This window comes from Polypterus senegalus, chromosome 7, assembly GCF_016835505.1.
Source record: "Polypterus senegalus isolate Bchr_013 chromosome 7, ASM1683550v1, whole genome shotgun sequence".
Lineage (NCBI taxonomy): Eukaryota > Metazoa > Chordata > Cladistia > Polypteriformes > Polypteridae > Polypterus > Polypterus senegalus.
In genome coordinates, this window is record NC_053160.1 from 138,768,884 (window position 1) to 138,790,603 (window position 21,720).

The 21,720-nt window shown below is 35.5% G+C and overlaps 1 protein-coding gene across 1 annotated transcript in view; it reads left to right on the plus strand.

Annotated features, from left to right (window-relative positions):
* adgrv1 (adhesion G protein-coupled receptor V1) overlaps positions 1–21,720 on the plus strand; it is a 669,968-nt gene that overhangs the window by 196,683 nt on the left and 451,565 nt on the right. Inside the window, exons 23-29 of the mRNA XM_039759338.1 lie at positions 602–782; positions 8,665–8,867; positions 11,777–11,906; positions 14,645–14,731; positions 16,368–16,507; positions 17,317–17,923; positions 19,520–19,735. Of these exons, the coding sequence (XP_039615272.1) occupies positions 602–782; positions 8,665–8,867; positions 11,777–11,906; positions 14,645–14,731; positions 16,368–16,507; positions 17,317–17,923; positions 19,520–19,735 (1,564 nt within the window). The remainder of the gene's footprint in view (positions 1–601; positions 783–8,664; positions 8,868–11,776; positions 11,907–14,644; positions 14,732–16,367; positions 16,508–17,316; positions 17,924–19,519; positions 19,736–21,720) is intronic.

The window sequence follows — 21,720 nt, forward strand, 5'->3', positions numbered from 1 at the left end:
GGAATATGTAGGTTCAGAAAATAAGTGGGTGGACAGATTTTTAACTTCCTGATGGAAGTCTGTTCTGCTTCATCACTTTTTTATTTTTCTTATCCATTCATCCATATTGAAACCTTTATCTCCCTTTCTTCTCAATTTTATCAGCATTTTTTCATTTTCTTATTGTTAGCTTGTCTATTTTTATTTTTATTCTTTCCTCCTCTAATCCCCACTTTTCTTCATTTATTTTTCTTTTTTAACTTTAGACTGATAGATGTAAGACAGCACACACTTTATAAGTTTAGACTTTTACGGTTACAGTATATTGTATATTTCACTTTGTGCTTGCACTTCCTAGTTTCATGGAATGCTTTATGGCAGTTCAACATTTTTGTGTTTCATAATTTGCTGCCATATGGTTCCTCAAAGTACACTGACTTCTTCTGTATCCTAAAGATGTGCTCATTAGGTTAATTAACCTGCTTTGTGTTGTTTTGCTCTCTCATAAACTGGTCCTCAGTCCAGGGCTGGTTCCTGTCTTGTACCCAGTACTGTCTATAACAATCAAACTAGGTATGGAAAGTGGATGATAATGAATCTTTATTTCTGTATTTTTTTGTAGGCTTTGAATATCTATATTTTGGACGATGACATCCCTGAATTTGCTGAGTTGTTTAGAGTTACTCTAATGTCAGTTAGATCTGGTGATGGAAAGCAAGGCTCTACGCCAACAAGTGGGGCCAGCATTGATCCAGAAAAAGCATCCACAAATATTATCATCAAGGAGAGTGACTATCCCACTGGTAAATTGTAGACCCTAAATATTTAATAACTCAAGATCATAATCAAACATGATATTTTACAACTGCATAATTTAAGTATTTCTATGCCTTGAATTGGAATAGCTTCCTGTCTTGCACTCACTGCAGGTGGGATATACACCAGTTCACATATAATAATTCTGTGCTGGAGAAAGAAGGCTCAGAAATTAACAGATAAATGTATAGTATGCTGAGCAGTAGGAATGATGATTGCTTAAATACAGATCATCCTCCCTAATAAGTAAAAGAAGGAGCGTTTGGTGGTTTAAAGAAAGAAAGAAAGTTGCTATGGAGAGTTCATCTGAGACATATTGATGTGCTGAGGTTTACACTCCTTTGGTTCTTAAATTTGATGATCTCTTATTAACAGTAGAAAATGTAACAGCTGTGTGATTCCTCATTGTAGATTACCTCTGCTTGCATGGATGGCTCATTCAAAAATCGCTCTGGTTGAGAATAATAATATAATATTTGTGCCCAGTAAAATGTTTGTGCATGAATTAAACAGAAACACATTCATTATTGTGTTACAGCCTTGGCATAAGTAGCAATAGTATACTCTTCAGAGTATACTAAACTGTTGTAACAAAAAACATTTTGTGAAAGTAATTAGTTGTAGTAATTGGCATTTGGTCTATATGTGAATGACATTTACATATGAAGCAAATAAATAAATTGTGATTTTGTGCAGCATGTTTCACAAAAAGCGTTATTCGAATACTGTTTATAAAGGAGTCAGTCATATTCCATCTCCCCACTCATGATCCCATATTTTATTTTTTTCCTCAAATTCAGAGTAAAGTGGGGCTGGTGGCATAGCAACGGGCTCAACGCAGAAAGCTCATACTGTTTAAACAACCATTAGTATGAAATTGCATTGCTTGGAAAAACATAACCAGTACATAACAAACAACAGACATTAACTCAACAAATATGGTTACAAGAGAATGGCAAATAGAACAAAGAAAAAAATAAAGATGTTTAATCCCTGCTTAAAGTATAATCTGATCTATACTATGATATAATCTTATATTTAATGTTGGTAATCTTGTGCTCTTTCACTTGTGACCACCAAGGGTTTATTGCAGCATCCCAAACCTCAGACACAACCTCACAGACACAAGCGCCGATATAAATAAAAGATACCTTGTACAAAGGTTTCAAAAATAAAAAAGCAAATATGATTCTTATCTTTTTCCTTCTCTCCTTCCACTCCTCCAGGCAAACATCAGTCTCTTCCACCTGACTTACCTGGATGAGGTAGAGAGTCTCTTTTTTTTGGACCTGGGAGTACTTCCGGTGCCAGGGCATAGCCTGATGGAAGTATTTCCGGGTCAATTAGAAGTCCCAAAAAGTAGGGATGATGAATCCTGGCGGCACCCCCAGAACCCAACAAGCCTGTCCTATGGGACTACAGTTCCTAGCGTGCCTTGTGGGTGTCCATAAAGGTTTTATCATCCAGGGAGGCTGCCACCTAGTGTGTCAGGGGAGCATGTAATCCTGCCAGGTTGTCTTCCCATGTCCTTCCTCTGCACTGTCTCCCAGCTGGATATTGTTTCTTGGTCCAACCCATTGCTACAATGGCATTTTCTGTCTATCTTCTGGTTGAGGCAGTGCAGTCTTACCCCTGCTGTTTGTGTCATTGTGGGGCTGGGCTCCTGTCCAGTTAAGAAACTATGCTCCATCCCATCTGGGACACCCACCCTTTTGCCCTCTCCATCACACAGTATAAAAGTACAACAAAGCACTGCCGACGAGGAAATAACCACATTTTAAAGAGGTATTGGTTCATCTGCACTGCACTTTTAGCTTGTAGAGTGTTAACCATAATGTATTGGATATTACGTTTTATAGGGAAAAAGCAGTAATTTGGAGAAAGCGGATCAAACATTAAGATTATGCTAACATTTAACAACTGATCATTTGTATATTTACAGAAAGTAAGAAAACACGCTAATCCATAATCACTGCCTTTTATTAAAAAAATTAGAGAGCAGACCTTTTAGAATCCTTAGAATCTAAGGTTGATTTGTAAGCACAGTGAATCAATTTTGCAAACTAGCCTATTTATGTAAACTGTTGTTTCATAACAAAAATTACAGCTGATCTAAACAACAGAAAGGAAACCAGTACAGATGCAGCTGAAAATATTTGTGCTTTTGCATTTTATTCAAATAACGCACAATTTTTCTTACAAAATATTGCAACTAAAAGATCTTTTTCTATCCATGCATGCATTTCTTTAATTTGCAGTGGAACAAAAGAAAAAAAAACATGAAAAGAACTCAATTAATCAACTTATTCTGCAAAGACATTCCAAAATGATTGGGGCAAAATTATTGGAACCCATTAGGAATTATCTTATATATTAACGTGTACACGTGGAAGTGTATGTGTCTGTCTGTCCAGCCTAGAAGTGTGAGGCTACAGCATGAAGCTCAAAGTGCTGGCAAAGCAGCCCCAAGTTAACGAGTCAGAAGAAGAAAGAAGTATGAGGCTACAGCATGAAGCTGAAAGTGACTCCGTCGCCAAAGTAAAACTGCCAAGGAAAGACAAACGAGAGAGAAACTCGCTGCAGATTGACAAGGGTGATGAGCATACCGCCGACTCTGCATTTCAATTTTTTTTTTTGATGATTTCAATAGTTTCTAGAAGTCCGGGCTTTTTACAGCACAGGCTTACACAACTAGAAAGAAATAATTGTTATGTGATGATTATTCAAGCAGACTAATGTTTTTTAATGATTATCACAGGTGTCTTCCATCTAATAATCACTCATTGAGACACAATCTATGTTGACAAGCTACATTCCAAATGAGATAATGCCATTGACAAAACAAAACAAGGGCTTTTTAGTAATTCACACCAACTCTGAGGTCATAGTAAACAAATGTAATGCTTTCAAAGGAAAGAATAATGGAGAAGGCTCAATGATGTTTTGAGTTTTCTTTGCTGCCTTTTCGAAATCTGTGGAGGGCATTCAGTAGTAATCTGCAATAAGGGCAAAATAAAGCATCCAAGAATGGAGAAGAAGAAAACATTGGACTAGTGGCCTGCTATGAGTCCTGATCTGAATCTCATTTCTTTCCAACTATGGAAAGAGCAGAGAAGTCACAACTGGAAGAAGTAGCTATTAAACCTAAGAGGCCTGAAGAAGAATGGGCCACACGACTAGTTAAAATGTATACAGACCTCACTCTGAGCTACTGAAAGCACTTTATGGCCATTATTGCCTCAAAAAGTTCTGCTAAAAAGTATTAAGTTGGGGTACCAATAATTTTGTCCACGCCATTTTCCATTAAATTATTTAAACTAATGTGTTTGGTCATAAATCCAAAGTAAATTTTCTGTTCTATTAACTGTGATATAAAGAATGGAGTTTTTTTTTTGTCATTGTTTTGTAAATGGATACCAGTATTTTCAGTCATGTCTGTAAATTACTTGTGAGTAGTTTTGGGTGATAGCTGTAGGTAGGGATGCTCCGATTGATCAGCAACCGATCGGAATTGGCAGTTTTTCACTAAGAAAACACTCGACTGGTGTAAAAGGCCGATCACCAAAACCAATATTTTTAGCCCCTGCTTTTTTAAGGTTTACAGCAATTTAGTTACAGTGCTCCTTTATGTGAGGTAATACGGTAGTTGGGCCAGCCCACATCCCTTTTTATTTATTTTGCAGCAGACTTCCTGCAGTGTAAAAAAAGAGCAGCAAGAGGAAGCTTGTTTTTATCAGTTAACGAGAGTTAATTGGTATGTTAGCCTTTACGTTAAAGAAAGTGTAGTACTAAACTGAAAAAAGTAATCAGAGAAGTCGTCCTGTGCATATAGACCAACAGCTTTGGACAGTGAGCTTTTTTAAAATGCAGAAACGTATGCTTTTAATTGGAAAATGAAAAGATAAAGAAAAAATTTAAATTGCTGCTTAGTAAACAATAGGCTTTTTAAAAATATTTTTATTTTGTTTATTATTTGTTGCTGTGTGTCATAAAGCATAGTATATTATCATAGTATTTCCCTCTACTTACCCTTTACCTTTTTTCTCAAGGGTAAATGTTCTCGTCAAGCTCGTTATCGGGTTGGACTACTGTTGCACTTTAAGATGAACACACACACACATAGATAAATACACACACATACACAGACCCTAATCACAACAGTGCCCTATGAATGACACATACACGCTGATTAACCCTTAGCACTTTAAACCACACAAGTGCTATAGGAATAACAGCCTGCCATTCAGCACTTCAAGAGACTTACTTATTTTCGGCACAAACAACATACAATGTTTTAGTGATATCTCAGACCTAAATATTACTTTTGGTCTACAAGAATACATTAAACATACAAAGACTCAGCACTCTTGACTATAGACCATTTATCAGCCAAGAAAACCTTCTTTATCGTATTTTCCCTAACTATTGAGTAGCGCCTTCAGTCTTAGCCTTATAAACCTCGCAGCACAGATATAATGGCAAAAATCTGGCTGTCACCAGGTACTCAGAGAAATCTAACTTATTACTTCAATCACTCTAGACATTAAGACAAAGCATAGAAAGTTAAAAGCAGCATGGTATTTATTGCAAGAATAATAATAATACCACAGGAACAAAGAATACTAGAAAATAGGTACTAATAGGAAAGTCTGAATATATATATAGTCTTTAGAAAAAGCTTACGAAAAAGTTAGAGATGGCAAGGATGAATGTCCCAGGGAGGCATTTGATTTAGCAATCGATGTTCATGATGCCTTTCTGACGACCAGTGCCGTCTTCGTCAGTTCCTATTCTTCTTCTGTACTTTCTTCTTCTCCTTCTTCTCTTTGCTTTCTTCTCTGTCTCCTGTCTCAAACCAAGGCATATTTATTATGAAAATGTCATGCCTTGGTTTCACAACACATGCACCTGATTGGCTGGCTGTCAATATGTTGGATGAATTTTGCTTCCCAGTAATAAAGTTCTTTGATATTGCCTCAGTTTTTCCTTTCCCAGGCCGTAAACCCAATTGATGTCCCAGATGTCCATCCGTAAAGTAATTAATAGCCTGAGGTATCAGCTCAGCATCCTTTCCCAGGCTGTAAACCAAATTAGCACTAAGCTATGAACAACTGTTATAAAAGTGAGGTATAAGGAAAGAAAACCTGCTTTGATTTGTCTTAGTTCATCTGTTGTCTTGTCTTGAACAAAATATAATGGAAAAAACAAAATGTACAGATTTTATACACCATAACACATAGGTTTTGGTAAACTACATAATTAAAATGATAATCCATATTTAATAATTTCACCTCAAGAATTAGTAATGCCTAGCTGATATGATATACTGAAGGAAAAAAAACACACCTGTATAAATATAGCAAATGTATATTTTAACAGCAAAATCTGTAGTACAATTAATGATTAAACCTCTGAATGCATGTATATCTACAATTAAGCAGTGTTTCATTGCCAATACAGGGTGGTCCAGATCTAATTATGCAATTATGAAAAGACGAACACATCGCACCCACTGTTTGACTCACAACCGTCTGCCTGCCATTTTGGAATGCAGGGCAGGTGCTGCCATCTATCGGCAACAAAAATATTTTTTTGCGAATTCTCTATGTAATAAACATAATAAGTTATAGCGTAATGAAAATTGCATAATTAGATCTGGACCACCCTATATAAATTAATTGATTGTGTGAGAATATATACAAATATATATTTGTTGTTACAAAAATGGTGAAAACTACTTTTTTTTTAATTAAACCCTGTTTCAAATAGGTACATTATAGAAAAAATGAAACAATAAGACAGCTTTTAATTATGAATTTATATACATTTTTGTCCATATTTTATTAGTTAAAGTATGTATTTTAAGGAAATTTTATTTTAGTATTTTAAGGTTACTGAACAATAAGCCTATAGAATTTCATTTTGTTAATATAAAATGAACACTTATAGTTTAATTATAAAAATAGACTTTAATATAAGACATAAGGCTTCTATGCATCTGGTTATGCATGAGCTTAGTGTAAAAAGTTTTTGAAAGGGACAAAGAAAAAACGTGGTTCCGGAATCGGATGATCAAGTAACATGAAAACCTTGTGATTGTTATCGACTTTAAAAAAGCTGATTGGAGTATCCCTTTAATAAAGAATTTCTGTCCATTAACGAATATATTCAAGTTGTAGGAAACATACAAAGATTAATTTAATAAAATTAAGTTGAAAGGCTAACTGATAGAGGAGTGTGGATTACACAAGGTCTGATGCAGAATTTTAGAAAATACTAATATACAGAGAGGCCACTCTATGTCCAATATATAACCTGGACTAAAGTAGAAGCTGGAGGCTGTCTTGTGAAGTCTCAATCAAATACAGACTGACACTTTGGCTGTTTGAAAATCCAAGGAACCTGTCAGCATGTCTTTGAACTCATACAACAAACACACAAATTAAGTAATTGGCACAATTAAACCTAAAGTATACAAAAAAGAAGTGTTAACAAATAAAAATATATAAAAAAGTTGAGCTCAACCTTTTTAAATTCTGTTGTGTACAGCAACCATCTGACATACAAGTATTAATGGTTAAAATTTGTTTGATGACTTTTATTTTTCTACACTTATCTGCATCTGCATTATCATAGAAACATCCTAATGAACTGTTGGATTTCTCCCCTATCTTTTCTAGTTTGTGGTACTGAGAGAAGTGCAGAATCCCTTGTAAACTGAGTCTCTTTCAATAGCAAACAGTAAGCAAGAAAACAAACAAGCGCGAGATGGCACTAAAGTATAAGCTAAGCGCTTAAGCAACTTTTATAAACTTCAGCTCAGAAGAGGCGGGACTAATGGGTTTTGATGGGGTGTGTTCAGTTGGTCTCCTGGACCATCTTCTCTGAACTGTGGAGGAAAGAGACAAGACAGTTAGCGGCAGCACCCCCTCTCGTGCCAGGATGGTACTGCATACCCGATCAGAACTAGCAAGGTGATCCTCAGATACACATGCATGACAAGTTCCAGATGCTATATTCAGTGCCCAATGTATTTGAAAAGGTCATCACATTGGCAGGCAGAAAAATAGCAATTAATAAGGAATAGCTGATGCTTAATTATAATTGTACCTGTTAAAATTGGAAATAAATCAGTGTGTATATAAAAGCTCACTAGTGCTATATACAAAGTAGCTCCATTTTTGCTCTATGTTTCTACATTACATTTTATGTGTGGATCAACAAATATATGTTTTGCAATTTGTAAAAAAATTCATCTGGCAGTAAAATTAAATTTTCATTCTTTTTTAGTGAACAGGTAATATATCTACTGCATTTAAACAATACTCAAAAACTCTATACTACTGTTTTAATTTATACTAGTTGGTTAAGTTGGTTTATGACATATAGGAATTCTATTTTATGTTTGATTGCAAGGTTTGTAGGCCTTTTTTGACTGACAGTTTCAATCAAAATGACTCTCAAACACTGCAATCTGCAGTATGTCTAGACTGAATCGGAACCCTGGTCATTTACAGTCTAAGGCTGTTGTCAATAAGCCATTTTATCCACTTTTTTGGCTGACTGAAAGCACTTAAAAAGTGCATCAACAAATAATAATAAAATAGTATTTGCCAGATAAAGGTACTTGATTGTCCAGTGTTATATTTGACCTTCCATGAAATTTCTAACAGTCAAATTAAAATAATTATTATGATTGATACATAGGTTAGCACCTGTAAGTGCTAATGCATGTATACTCTGTACATGTGAAAATAATGACCTTAAAACTTATAAAGTAACTTGTGAGTCATACCAGCATGCCAGCCATTTTCATACATACTGCTAATATGTCACTATAAAGTTGAACTTTGTCTATTAACTCCTCAGGTCTTCTCCAGTTTTCATTGGGTCCTGTTCCAAACTTGACTGGTGGATTCATTAAACCAGCCCTTCAAGCACCATCTATTACTGTGAAAGAAGAAGTTGGTGAGATTAGTCTTCTAGTTCTCCGTGCCCAGGGTCTTCTGGGAAGGGTGCTTGTTGGGTACAAAACTGTGCCTCTTACTGCAGTAAGCCCAAAAGACTATAGGGTGAGTATTCTCCTGTATATAATTATCATAAGCTGAATTACTACATTCAATTACTAAATTACTATGGAGCCCCTGAGGGAACATTGTGTAATTTTTTTTCTGGGGATTTTTCTGGTGTGCACCAAATACATTCAAGTGCACACCAGATACTATTTGGTGCTTACTTGATACTATCCGGTGTGCACTTGATGCTATCCGGTGCTCACTTGATAGTATCCGGTGCGCACCTGACGCTATCCGGTGCTCACTTGATAGTATCCGGTGCGCACCAGACACTATCCGGTGCTCACTTGATAGTATCCGGTGCGCACCTGACACTATCCGGTGCTCACTTGATAGTATCCGGTGCGCACTATCCGGTGCTCACTTGATAGTATCCGGTGCGCACCTGATACTACTCCCTTTTTGATGGAATACACAATATGTGCGTGGTTCAAACTACTGTATACTAGTCCAGGAGCTTCAGTTTGCATTAACGACATTATTTCAGACTACTTCAAACTAGAAAATGATAGTAGACAAGGATGCCCCATATCAAAACTGCTCTTTTCAATTGCCATTGAGCCATTGCCTTTTCACTTTCAAAATGCAACTGAGATAAAGGAGATTATCAGAGAAGTACTTGAACAGACAATATCACTATATGCAGATGATGTAATACTGTATATATCAGACGCACAAACTTATGTGCCAGTAGTCCTAACAACAGAAGGAGAATTTCAAAAGATATGTGGACTCAAAATTAATTTGAATAAAAGTGTGCTTTTTCCTGCGAACTCTCAACAAAACAATATTATATTGGACACCGTCCCATTTATCACCACAGATCACTTTGAATACCTAGGGGTAAACATCACAAGTAAATATAAAGCTTTTTTTCAACAAAATTTTGTTGTCTGCATGGAAAAATGTAAACAAGATGGGCATCCATGGTCTACCCTCTATCTCACTTTAGCAGTGAGAATCAACACTCAAGATGAACGTCCTTCCCAAGCTTTTTTTTCTATTTCAAATCATCCCCATATACATTAACAAATCATTTTTAAAAAAATTAGATTCAATCATAACTTAATTCATATGTAAATCGAAACATCCACACCTCTTAAGGTCAACCCTACAACTACCTAAAGCAGAAGGTGGCATGGCACTACCTAACTTTCAGTTTTACTACTGGGTGGCAAATATGCAAGCTATGAAAACCTTGACATTGACACAAATTGATGAACTCACACAAGCTTGGTCTGCAATAGAGATAAAATCCTGTGGTACTCCTTGCTTTGTACCTCAGTAAATTCAAGTTATTGTCAATATACTAACAACCCAATTATTCTTCATTCACTCAGAACATGAAACTAATTTAGGACATACGTCAAGATATAGAACCTTTTATTTGTTGCAACTCTGCACAATAACCACTTTTTTCCACCCTCTTAAACTTACACAGTTTTTAATGTGTGGAAAACGTACAAGAACAAATCATTTAGAGATTTGCATGTAGATAATGTCTTTGCATCCTATGAACAATTACACTTTAAATTTAGCTTCCCATCAACACAATTTTTCTACTACTTTCAAATTAGAAACTTTGCTAAACGGAATCTGCCCAATGTTTCTCACCTCCTACATATTTCTATAATATATAAAAACATTTAAAGTCCCTTCCTTTCAAAGATCCCAGAGTACAGTGGCGAAAGGATCTGTTACTCAATATTTCACAAAAGGAGTGGAAGGCATCCATGCAAAGAATTCACTCGAGCTCCATATGTGCAAAGCATACAATTGCTCAGCTTAAAATCTTTTTTCAAGCACTGTTTCGTTTAAAATTGTCCAAAATATTTCCATGGCAAGATCCATCTTGCAGTCGAACTCCATCCTCAGTTGGTCACATGTTTTGGGCATGCACCAAAATAAAATCAATCCTGTCCACAATTTTTAAATACCTATCAGACAGCTTTGGTGTCACAATCACTTCAAATCCATTAATAGTTGTATTGGGTGTACTCCCAGATGGGCTTAAAGTAGAGAAGGACAAACAAACTAATTATCTTTACCTCACTACTTGCACATGGACTTATCTTGCTCAACTGGAAAAATTCTAGCTCACCTGTTACAAGTCAGTGGGTAAATGATTTTTCTCTACCATTTGAAATTGGAAAATATCAAATTCTCACATAAAGTCTGGAAAGATCTAATTAAAAAAATGTAGAATAAGCATTTATATCTGCAGTGGGCTGGTGCCCTGCCTGGGATTTGTTCCTGCCTTGCGTCCTTGTGTTGGCTGGGATTGGCTCCAGCAGACTCCTGTGGCCCTGTGATAGTATTTATTAGGTTGGGCAATGACTGACTGCGGGGAAAGGGATATTTTTCCTTCTTTGTTCTTTTTAAAGATTTGCTGTTGTTGTTGGTTCTCCTCTCTTTCTCTCGGATGGGATTTGAATTATGGTACGTTAAGTTTGACTTGGTATGTTATTTTCTTTGTTGTATAAGTTATACTTGATGATGTGAAATTTTATTTTCTTCAAATAAAATCATTAATCCCCATTACAGTTACAAAGCAGGAACAAAAGCCGTGTGCCAGTCTATCAGAGGGCACACGCTTATTCATCTTTCTATATTCAAACAATTTAGTGTCACCAGTTAATTGCACTCAGTGCAACTGAACTGCATGCTAATCTATCACAGGTGATACTAAGATGCATTCTCACTTATTAATAACTGCCTATTTTAGATGTTGAGTTAGATGTTTAGAGAACATTTAATTGTGCTCAGTGCCACAAAGATAGAATGTAGTTGACTGCCAACTTTTAAAGGAAAAACAGGGTTCAGGAAGTAGGTTGTTTAATAAGTAAAATTATTTTGCCTTTGCAAACAGTTTTAAGTGTTTTAAGAAATAATATCTTACATTGCAGGAAATAGAAGGCACCTTGGAATTTCTACCTGGTGAATATTTTAAATATATACGTGTGAACATCACTGATAATTTTATTCCTGAGCTGGATAAGTCATTTAAAGTGCAACTTTATAACCCAAATGGTGGAGGTAAGCACAAGATCGGAATACTATGTTTTTGGGTTTTTTTTAACATATTTGGGTCTGAATTAGCCTTTGAAAAAGAAATATATTACATTATAACACTGGGTTAATTACAGAATATATAATGTGTACAAACTTAAAGGAATAATAAAATGCATATACAGTATAGCAGCCAGTATGACACATTTGAAAAGACAGGGGGCCTCTTATATAAATGGTATGTACACACAAAAATGTTGCATATTCCAGTTTCCACGCTCACTTTGAGACGTATATAAACTAAAATTGTTGTAAAACCACGCACATTTTCATGGCAGCCTCATACACACGTTTCTGCTCGGTTTCACAAATAGGCAGCACCCAGCGTCAAAGCAGTGCTACTGTTTGCGTCATTTCCCTTCTTTTTCACATTAGCATCCATGATGCGGCCTTTATCATATATAGTGAAATTAATTGCATATTGTTTACAAATTGAATTCACTTGATTGTAATCATTCTGTAATAATATAATGGTGCACGGAATGGCCAAACTATTTCAAATACCTTGGATGCTCTAGTGTCGTCAGAAGACATCACAAATGGGAGAATTAGAAGAGAGAGCATGTATTTTACAGATGATGGTGACTGGCTTCTAAGTCGATTTTGATTTCCAAGAGCTATCCTCTTGGAGCTATGTGCTGAACTGGCACCGGCTTTACAAAGGCAGACTTTGAGAAATTGTGCTGTAACTGCTCCTTTACATGTTCTGTCCACTCTTGGGTTTTTAGCCACAGGAGCTTTAACAGGAACTCTAACATGAACTTTCACAATCATCACAAAGTTATGCTGTTCCAGCTGTATAGGAGGGTATTATCCACTTGTCATCAATCTGTCATGTAAAATTTTCTTACACAGTGGTTGAACTAGGAAATATCAAAGTGCAATTTGCAGCAACATCCGGTTTTCCAAATTAGGGTACATTACTATTGAAATGGCTCTTGACAAGTTACATCGGCCAGGGTTGAATCACCAAAAGAATGAACTGGAATGTCATCATCATTACCAGGAGAGCTTATAAAAACGGCCACTCCACTTAGTCACAGGTGGTTTTACCAACTAGTGCTGCAAAAAGGCAAGTAGTCCTTTTATGGATAGCGAGTCACCTTAAAGAGCCATGTTAAGAGCAAAGAATCGATCCCTTGAGTCATTCTACACTATAAAGGTACCTTCAGAGAATTAATTTAATTATGTAAATAGAAGTATTTCTACTCTATTAATGTGCTGCTCTATGGTCCACAGAAAGTGTACTGCATTGTGCAAGCATGTAACATGCTGCATAATGGGGCATACAATCGTGGTTTCCCCGTACCTGAAGAGATGCGATATGATGAACTTGACCCTGACCTACCAATTATTCAGACAAATTGGACAGTGTTACAACTTTGTTTGAAAGTAATTAGCAGAATGTAAAAACAGGTAATCAGATGAATCATTTATTTTTTAACCAATTGATTAAATTTGTCATCAGTATCACATAGTGCAGCCCTTATATTTCTTAGTTCATTGGGCACATCTCCTACAGCATCCTCTATTGCATTCTATGACTTTAGAACAGCATCTGTCAGCACACAGCCAGATGGCTGCCCAGCAGTTTCTGAGGCAGAGGTGTGTGAGCAGCCAGCGCCCAAAGATGTGCTGAGCACATCAGCACAATCACCGGGTGGATTTTTGTCCTCAGCATGGGGGTCAGCTTTTGTAAAATTGTCTGAAACAGAATAAGCAGACGATGGGCTGGGACTTGCCTTTTCACGTCAACTTTGATATCTGCCCATCTGCCACTGCATTACTCCATCAGTTTCCTTTTGTTGCTTATTTCACTGCTTAAGCCAAAAAATAATGCTTTTTTCCTTGCTTCCAATTCACATTCGCTGAAATTCTTTTTTCCCTCTGCTTTTTTGCCATTGTCTTTTAACAACACACTGAACGGAAGGGGCTATTTATATTGATTTGCATATTCAAATATAAAATTCTGGGAGGAGTCTAGGTGGGGCTGTAGGCACGTGCGTTAAATTACACGTTCATTGGGATTTATAAAGGGAAGTGCGTACCGTTTCATACATCTGGATTTTTTGTCCATACACACATTTCAATTTTTTTCCACGCACCATGTTTTAGTTTGAATTCTACGCATGCCATTCTACTTGAGACCCAAGATCAAGATAAAATGTTGTAAAACTAAAAGCGCATATTGTTTAATTATACTGTTGTCCAATGCTCAGTAAGTATTTCCAAGGTTTAGCTAATAAAAGTAAAATTTTAAATAATTTTATTTATGTAATAAATTATTGCTATTTTGACTTGCACCTTGTCAAGGACTGTTTCCTGCAATGTAGGCAGTATTAGGCAGGTTTTAGAATTGTATAATTTGATATTATTACTATCATTTTTTTTTAAATAACTTCTTTCAGGTTTTTCTTCTTTTCCTGTCTTATGATAAAATAAATAAGACACCAATAATTCTGCATTGCTAATAAATCACAGTCAGCTCATTTTATAGCTTTGTATGTTTCTGTCACATTTCTCAGTTTCTTAATTGTTTGTAATACATTTGGTCTGTTATGGTGAATTCTTGCTAAATTGTCTTGCCGTTCAATATTACACTTTGAATTCTATTCTGACTATGGCTCTTTGTGTCTCCATTCTCAACTGTTTATTGTCGCTACTGTTTATGTTGTTTTCAATGTATGTTTTTCGTGTTCCTGAAGTTGATGAATTCTTTAGGAGTGAGGGCAGTGGCAGTGGAGTTGGAGGTGGAGAAACAGACTTCTTCCTCCCAGCTCTCCATCAGCGTGGTAAGAACCCTGTCAGCTTCTTAGCACGTCACTATATTAATTTCATCTGTTGACTATTTTGTACTGCACTGTTCTGAGATATCAATTTCTAAATTTTTATTTCTCAGTCGAATTATCTAAAGTTGAATTTTTATTTAAGATTTTATTAAGTTTTGAAATTGTCTGCAGTTGACAAAACAGCAACAAGGTTTACAAATTAACCTAATAGTGTACAAGTGTGAAAAATCAGACATTTCTTTGACTTTTGAAAAAAAATTAAACATAGTCTTCACTTCTCGTTGTGGTTTATTTGTAATCAAGGTAGTCCACTCATCATTTTACCAGTAAACCAAATAAAAGTGAATTCATACAGTGTTGTATGGAAAATTAACTACACACAAATTAATTTATTTAATTAATGTTAATAGGAAAGACGTATGTTCTGATAGTGTACCTTCAAATGGCTAACACTGCGCTCTTATTATATTTTATAATTAGTTTGATCATTGTTTGGTTATTTCACAAGAAACACTGGCCCTATATAAGCAATGATGAGCCTTACAGTGCTCCTTATTCTGTGGTTGTGTTCCCCAGTGTTTAAATATGCAGTCAATGTATAATCAATTTGGATTTATATATTCAAATTTCAATTCATAAATATCAAGATTGAATATATCCATTGTAATCAGAATTGAATTATATATCAGTATATATACAGCAAATACAAATATAACAAATTAACTTTATTTAATAAATAAATTACTGAAATGCAAGTGTCCCATCTGTCATCTTCACTACCTTTCTGGTAGCTGTCAATTTCTCTGCTGTCATGAGTCCAGAATTTGTTCTTTTTGCATATGATTGGTTTCCATAATTGCGGTAACTCCATGCTGGGAGGGAGCCATAAATGCTATTTCTTTGTATTTCTTGGTTTACTAGTGTTTCACAAATAGATGTTTAATCCCACATTAATAAACTGACTGGCTTGTTGAAAAACTGAATCATTGATATAGCATGTAGACTGGCAAGAATATTTGGTGGTGTTCTCTCTAATGAACCCTAATTGAGATGAAACTTTAGAAACTCCATAAACTTTGTTTGTTATGTTAAATTAACTGTAATATACAGTACATGCAAAATTTCATGAACATGCACTCCGCTGTTTTGGAGTAATGCATGTTTTTTGTGGTGTTGGCCCTTCCATTATGACTACTCAGTGAATTAAAATCCTTGATGCTAAGCTATGTCTGTCACGTCCTTCCTTCTGTGGATTCCTATCTCCCCTTAGGTCACTATAATGTGCTTACTGTGGTGATCACCTTGCCCTCTTAATCAAGAGTTTTTTGCAAATGTATATGTGAGATTTTTTTCTTGGGCATCCATTGACAGTTTACTTTCATTTCAAGGCTATAAGGGAGTTAAATCATGATCCATCCATTAATCCATCACAAGGTTCAAAATCTCAGCAAAATATTCACGCATACTATAATGGTTTAGGTGAAAACAACATAAATGTTAGGGAACATCCAAAAATTATTCCAAAGTCAAATGAGCCTGTAAGTGAACTTGAAGACAGCAACCACTGTTGCACTGTACCACCCTTAGAAATGTGAACTTTTCCAACAATAGTGGATAGTTACTTAAATATTTCTTTCAGCCAGCCTTGGACCAGCTTCTCATATCCTGGTGACCATTGAGGCATCAGATGATGCTCATGGAATCTTTCAGTTCAGCATGGATTCTCTTAATGTGAATGGCACAGAGCCTGAGGATGGATACAGCACTGTTGTTCTTCAGGTGTGTTACTTTTTTATTGATTTTAACCAATTAGAATATTATACACACTACATTGCAGTTAACCAAACACAGGTTTGTAGCTACAACATCAAATGATCATATACATAAACATGAGAGTATTAAAAGAATATAATAATAAATAGTGGTAAAAAAAAGTATGGTTAAAACGCTTGCAGCAACTGAGGGTGCTCCATGATTGCTGGTTGGTTATTGTAAATAAATTAAAAACAAAAAAGTAAATGCAAAAGTGGAAAGATATGTTACATTGACACATTTCTATCCATCCATCCATGCATCCAAATCAAATTACAGTCAACCTAACAGAATGTCTTTGAACTGTGGGAGGAAACCACAGCTCATAGTATTGCTGCACTGTATAACTTAACTTTATAATTTTACTCCAAATAGGACAAATCACAGCATATAAATCATTCATCATATATCACAGTTATTCTGATGTTTATGCTCTCATGGTTATGTTTAAATAGAAAGAAGAAATCTTATTTTTCCAATGTCATAAATACAAAATGTGTTCAGTTTTGCAAGTTTATAAAATTTGAAATTACTGAGCATATCTCAGAATGTTGCATTTATTTTTATTGTGTTGATAACTGAAATTATTTAAACGTATTTTAGGATTTATTTAAGTAGATATGACAATTGTATCACTGTCACATCACAAAAATCATCATAATCAAATAAATGAAAACTCAAAATTTTACACATCAGTTATGTACACACATTAAAAGGTTTATAAGTAGTCTCAGTTAAAAACGTTGCGATTAAGACTTTTTTTTTCTTTTGGACAGGTCAAACGTATTGCTGGTGCATTATCTAGGACCACCATTTTTTGGGAAGCTGATACAAATGCTTCAGATCTTGTTACTAAAGTGGGCAATGTCACTTTTGATATTGGTCAGAATGAAGGTAGCATAGTCATCCAGATCTCATCAGATGAAGTGCCTGAGCTGGACAAGACTTTTGTTATCAATCTTATCAATGTCTCCAATGGACGCTTAGGAATGCTGACAAAAAGTAACCTCACGGTTCTTGCCAGTGATGATCCATATGGGATTTTTATTTTTTCAAATAACAGCAAATCTATCCGTGTGCAAGAAGGAAATAAGACTACTGTATTAGTCATACAAAGGCTTAAAGGGCTTATGGGATCAGTAAAAGTTGGTTATGAAACAGTAAAGGACAATGAATTCTCAGCTGTAATTCCTTTTTCAACATCCAGGGCTAAAGAAGGAAGTGATTTTCTTCCAGTATCAGGTTTTGTGACATTTGTAGCCAATCAAAGTGAAGCTAACATTACGCTCAATATACTGGATGATACGGAACCCGAACGGGCTGAGTCTGTTTTCATTCAACTGACTAACGTTTCTCTTATACAAGGAGTTCAACAGAGAACAAGTAAGTATTTTTCATTTGTTGATAACAGCATGTCAGTATTTTGAAATAATAGTCATTGTTTAAAACCAAAATGTAAGTTGAATAATACACTAATTCTTGATCTTACCCTATCAACAACTGCACTCTAAAAGTGATTAAGAGGTTTCTTACAGATATCTAGTAACTTATCTAGCAAAAGTTAACAATACTGTCATGTTTGATTTACAATATTTTGTAATGGACAATAAACTACTAGCAACATTTACTGTAATAAGGATGTTGTCCTTATGATGATGAGTGATACTAATGGATCTCCATGTTTAAAAATATTTTTCCTAAGTACATTTTTACTTCAACACTCTTCAATGAGGCATGTTTTCCTTTCACTATATATTGTGAATAAAATGTATGTTTATGTAGTATTTTACTCATTATGAACTTAATAGCATCAGCTTACTCTTAAAGTAAATTGGTGACTGATAAACCCAAAAGATAATGAATAATGAACCATTGTTTTAATCACCACTTTTTTATGGTCACGGTTTGTGTAAAAAATTGAACTAAATTTGCTATAGTTACCATAGAAAATACATTTGTGTTAAATTTCAAGAAATGTAAACTATAAAGTCACATGCAACCTTGAAAAGAGTCATACAGGTTATGAAAATATATGTGTAATACATTTTAGAGTTATATCTTAAGTTCAGCAAGATGCAGATGTTGTTCTCTACTTCTGTCTGCTTTTGTAGATAGGAAGATGATAACTAGCATGATGCCAATCTACAGATCTTTAAGATAACAAAGATTTACAACTGGTATCAACAGTGGAATGCAATAGCTCCTTAACTGCTTAATTTATATTCCACATTTTAAATAAAACAATAGTACATACTTTTTGCAAATAAAGAGGTAACATTACAGCATTATACTGGAAATGAAACATTGCACTGGTTATCTCACACAGCATGACGCTGGGAAACCACTCCTGCAGCTACTGAATAAGTTGGGACAAAAACCTGCAGTTGTTCGAGACTCCAAAACTGAATATCATCACCCTGTCTTTAGGTTAGCCTAAAAATCATGCAAATCCTTAAGAATACACTCTGCAGTATGAAAATGTGAACAAAGTGGCAATACATTCTTTCATCAGGGAATACCAAATCATAGTAATTTTGGAGTCAATTCATTATAAAAGTTATTGTCTTCATTAAGAAAACTCAAGAAAAACACTACATTTAAAAGAGGCAGAAAAATGAATACATAATAGATACTGGGCATGTTCTGGTACAGAGCCTGATAATGGAAGTGCCATAAATTTACATATTAATTTGTCAAATTTGAAACTTTAGCTAGTGTTTCACTGTTTTTTTTTTTTGTTTTTTTTTAATCTAATTGACATAATACTTAATGAGAGAACACAATGAGATTTACACTTTTCATTGATCACATCCCTAGTTTATTGCTATTTGTATAAAAAACTATAATATCCCGATTAAAAACCTAAAAGAGACTGTTCCTTTTTTTAACTATTTAAGTAAATGCTGAGGTATAACTCTGTAAGTAATATTACTTTCATTATAAAACAATTTTGTTTTTCAATTTCTGTTATGTTTACAGTTGTATTTTCTCCACGTTTGGGGCTGAAAATTGACACAATCAGTGAGGTGATCATTGAAGCCAGTGATGACGCATTTGGAATTCTCAGTTTGTCATCTTCTACAATAAGTGTGGCAGAGAACTACGTTGGGCCCATTATCAATGTGACCCGCACTGGAGGAATCTTTGCAGATGTCTCAGTGAAGTTTAGAGCTTTTCCAATGACAGCGCGGGTTGGTAAGAATTACTGGTTGCTATAATTTTGCTTTTAATTTTCATTATAAACTACAAAGAAGTTTGTGTACAATGCCCTTGGTCTTTACATTGAACTGAAGTAGCATATATCTCTATGTATAATCTTCATTTGGATCTTGATCTTTGTTTGTCCGCGAATGAATTAGAAGAAGAAGCACTAGATGGCAGTAGAGAGACAGCTAAAACATAGGCATTGCATTAAGAATTTCCTCCAGGCTTACACTACTGAAGACTGTAGTAGTCCAGTCACACCTCAAAACACAGACATTCAAACTAAACAAATTGTTGTGCTTTAAATTAACTAAAGAGATCTTCATTTAGATCTTGATCTTTGCTTGTAGACCATCTTCCAGTTTAGTACATTGTTGTTACTCACGGATGTCAACAATGTGCTGGAATAACGAAAGGGGTGGTGGACAGTGTTATGCTGGTTAGCTCCTGAGGCCTGGTTAGAGAATGAGATTGCCGAAGATAAAAGGTACGTGCCTACGTAAAATATGATTGAAGGAAAGACATTGGGTAAAATGAATGACAACGTAACAGCACATTCCGGAAATTATTATTGTTACGTTGTAGCCGGCGAGTGCTGCGCGTCTCACAGTTGTACCGTGGCTTGCTCACATGTCAGTGAAGTGATCCCTATTTATGCTTTAAAGAGCCTGGATACCTATGTGTCCCCCTTTTATAACCATTGCTCCGTGTATATTGCCTTACTCTTTGGATTGCCACAAAGCAACCTGCAAGATTGGAGAAAGGTTGAGAAGACATCGTGAGAGGAAACGATAGTGTCGTGAAAATGAGACGGACTGTAAACGGACAGAAGCGGAAATTCTCCCACACCACCACATAATTACTATTCGGACAGTGATTCCAAGTAGGCCGTTCCTATCGAATCAATGTCCAAGGGTTTTCTTTTGTAATTTTGTTTTCCTTATAAAAAATCATAATGCTGTGCGATGAAGGGCCCAGTTCACAACTGGCAGCCGCATTTAAACAGGGAGCCCTTCACAGACAACTTTAACATGCGCAACATAGTTGAGCGCACATAAGAAAAGGAAACATCTTGAAAATAACGTAACATGATCGTCAATGTAATTGTTTTGTCACTGTTATTGTTTTGTCACTGTTATGACTGTTGCTGTCATATATATATACAGTGAACCCTCGTTTATCATGGTTAATCCATACCAGATTCTACCGTGATAAATGAATTTTCGCGAAGTAGAATTCTTTATTTATAAATCTAATATTTTCGCAGTTAGAGTATAGAAAACCTGTTTACGACCTTCTAAATACGTTTTTTAACATTATTAGAGCCCTCTAGACATGAAATAACATCCTTTAGTCACCATTACACTCATATTACCCAATATATTAGACAAAATAAGAGAAAATAAGACATATGAGACGTTACAAATATCATATTACTAGGCGCACTCGCCTTTTAAGGCGACCGACTTTTATCCTCAATTTTTGTGCACTCCATGTGTACATCAGGCATGTAAGTGTAGGGAATGAGAACATCAAAGTGCCCATTCATAACATCTCCCGAAAACCTACGTTTTTTTTATCCCCTCAAGTGCCTGTCCAAAGTCGTACAATGTCAGCCCGAATCTGTACCGCTAAAAACGGAGTTTCATGCACTAAATAAGCTATAGATGAGAATAAGCAAGCATCATCTCCCCTGATATTTACTACGCTGTGAGACATTTGTACTCCATCAACATTAATTATTTCCCGAGACATAGTTTTGTCTATTTTTCCAGCGCATCACGCACAAAAGCAAGTGAACAGTGACAGCACCAGAACTCTGCGCACATCGCGCCGCTTCGTTCCTCAAGCTGCAAGTAGTAAGTCTGTAATAAGCGGAATACCGCTACGCTTTGCACTCACGGGACGGAAGGACAATCCCGAACGCTTTTATCTAGTAGATTATTGTACTGTACATTTAATTGCACACAACCACC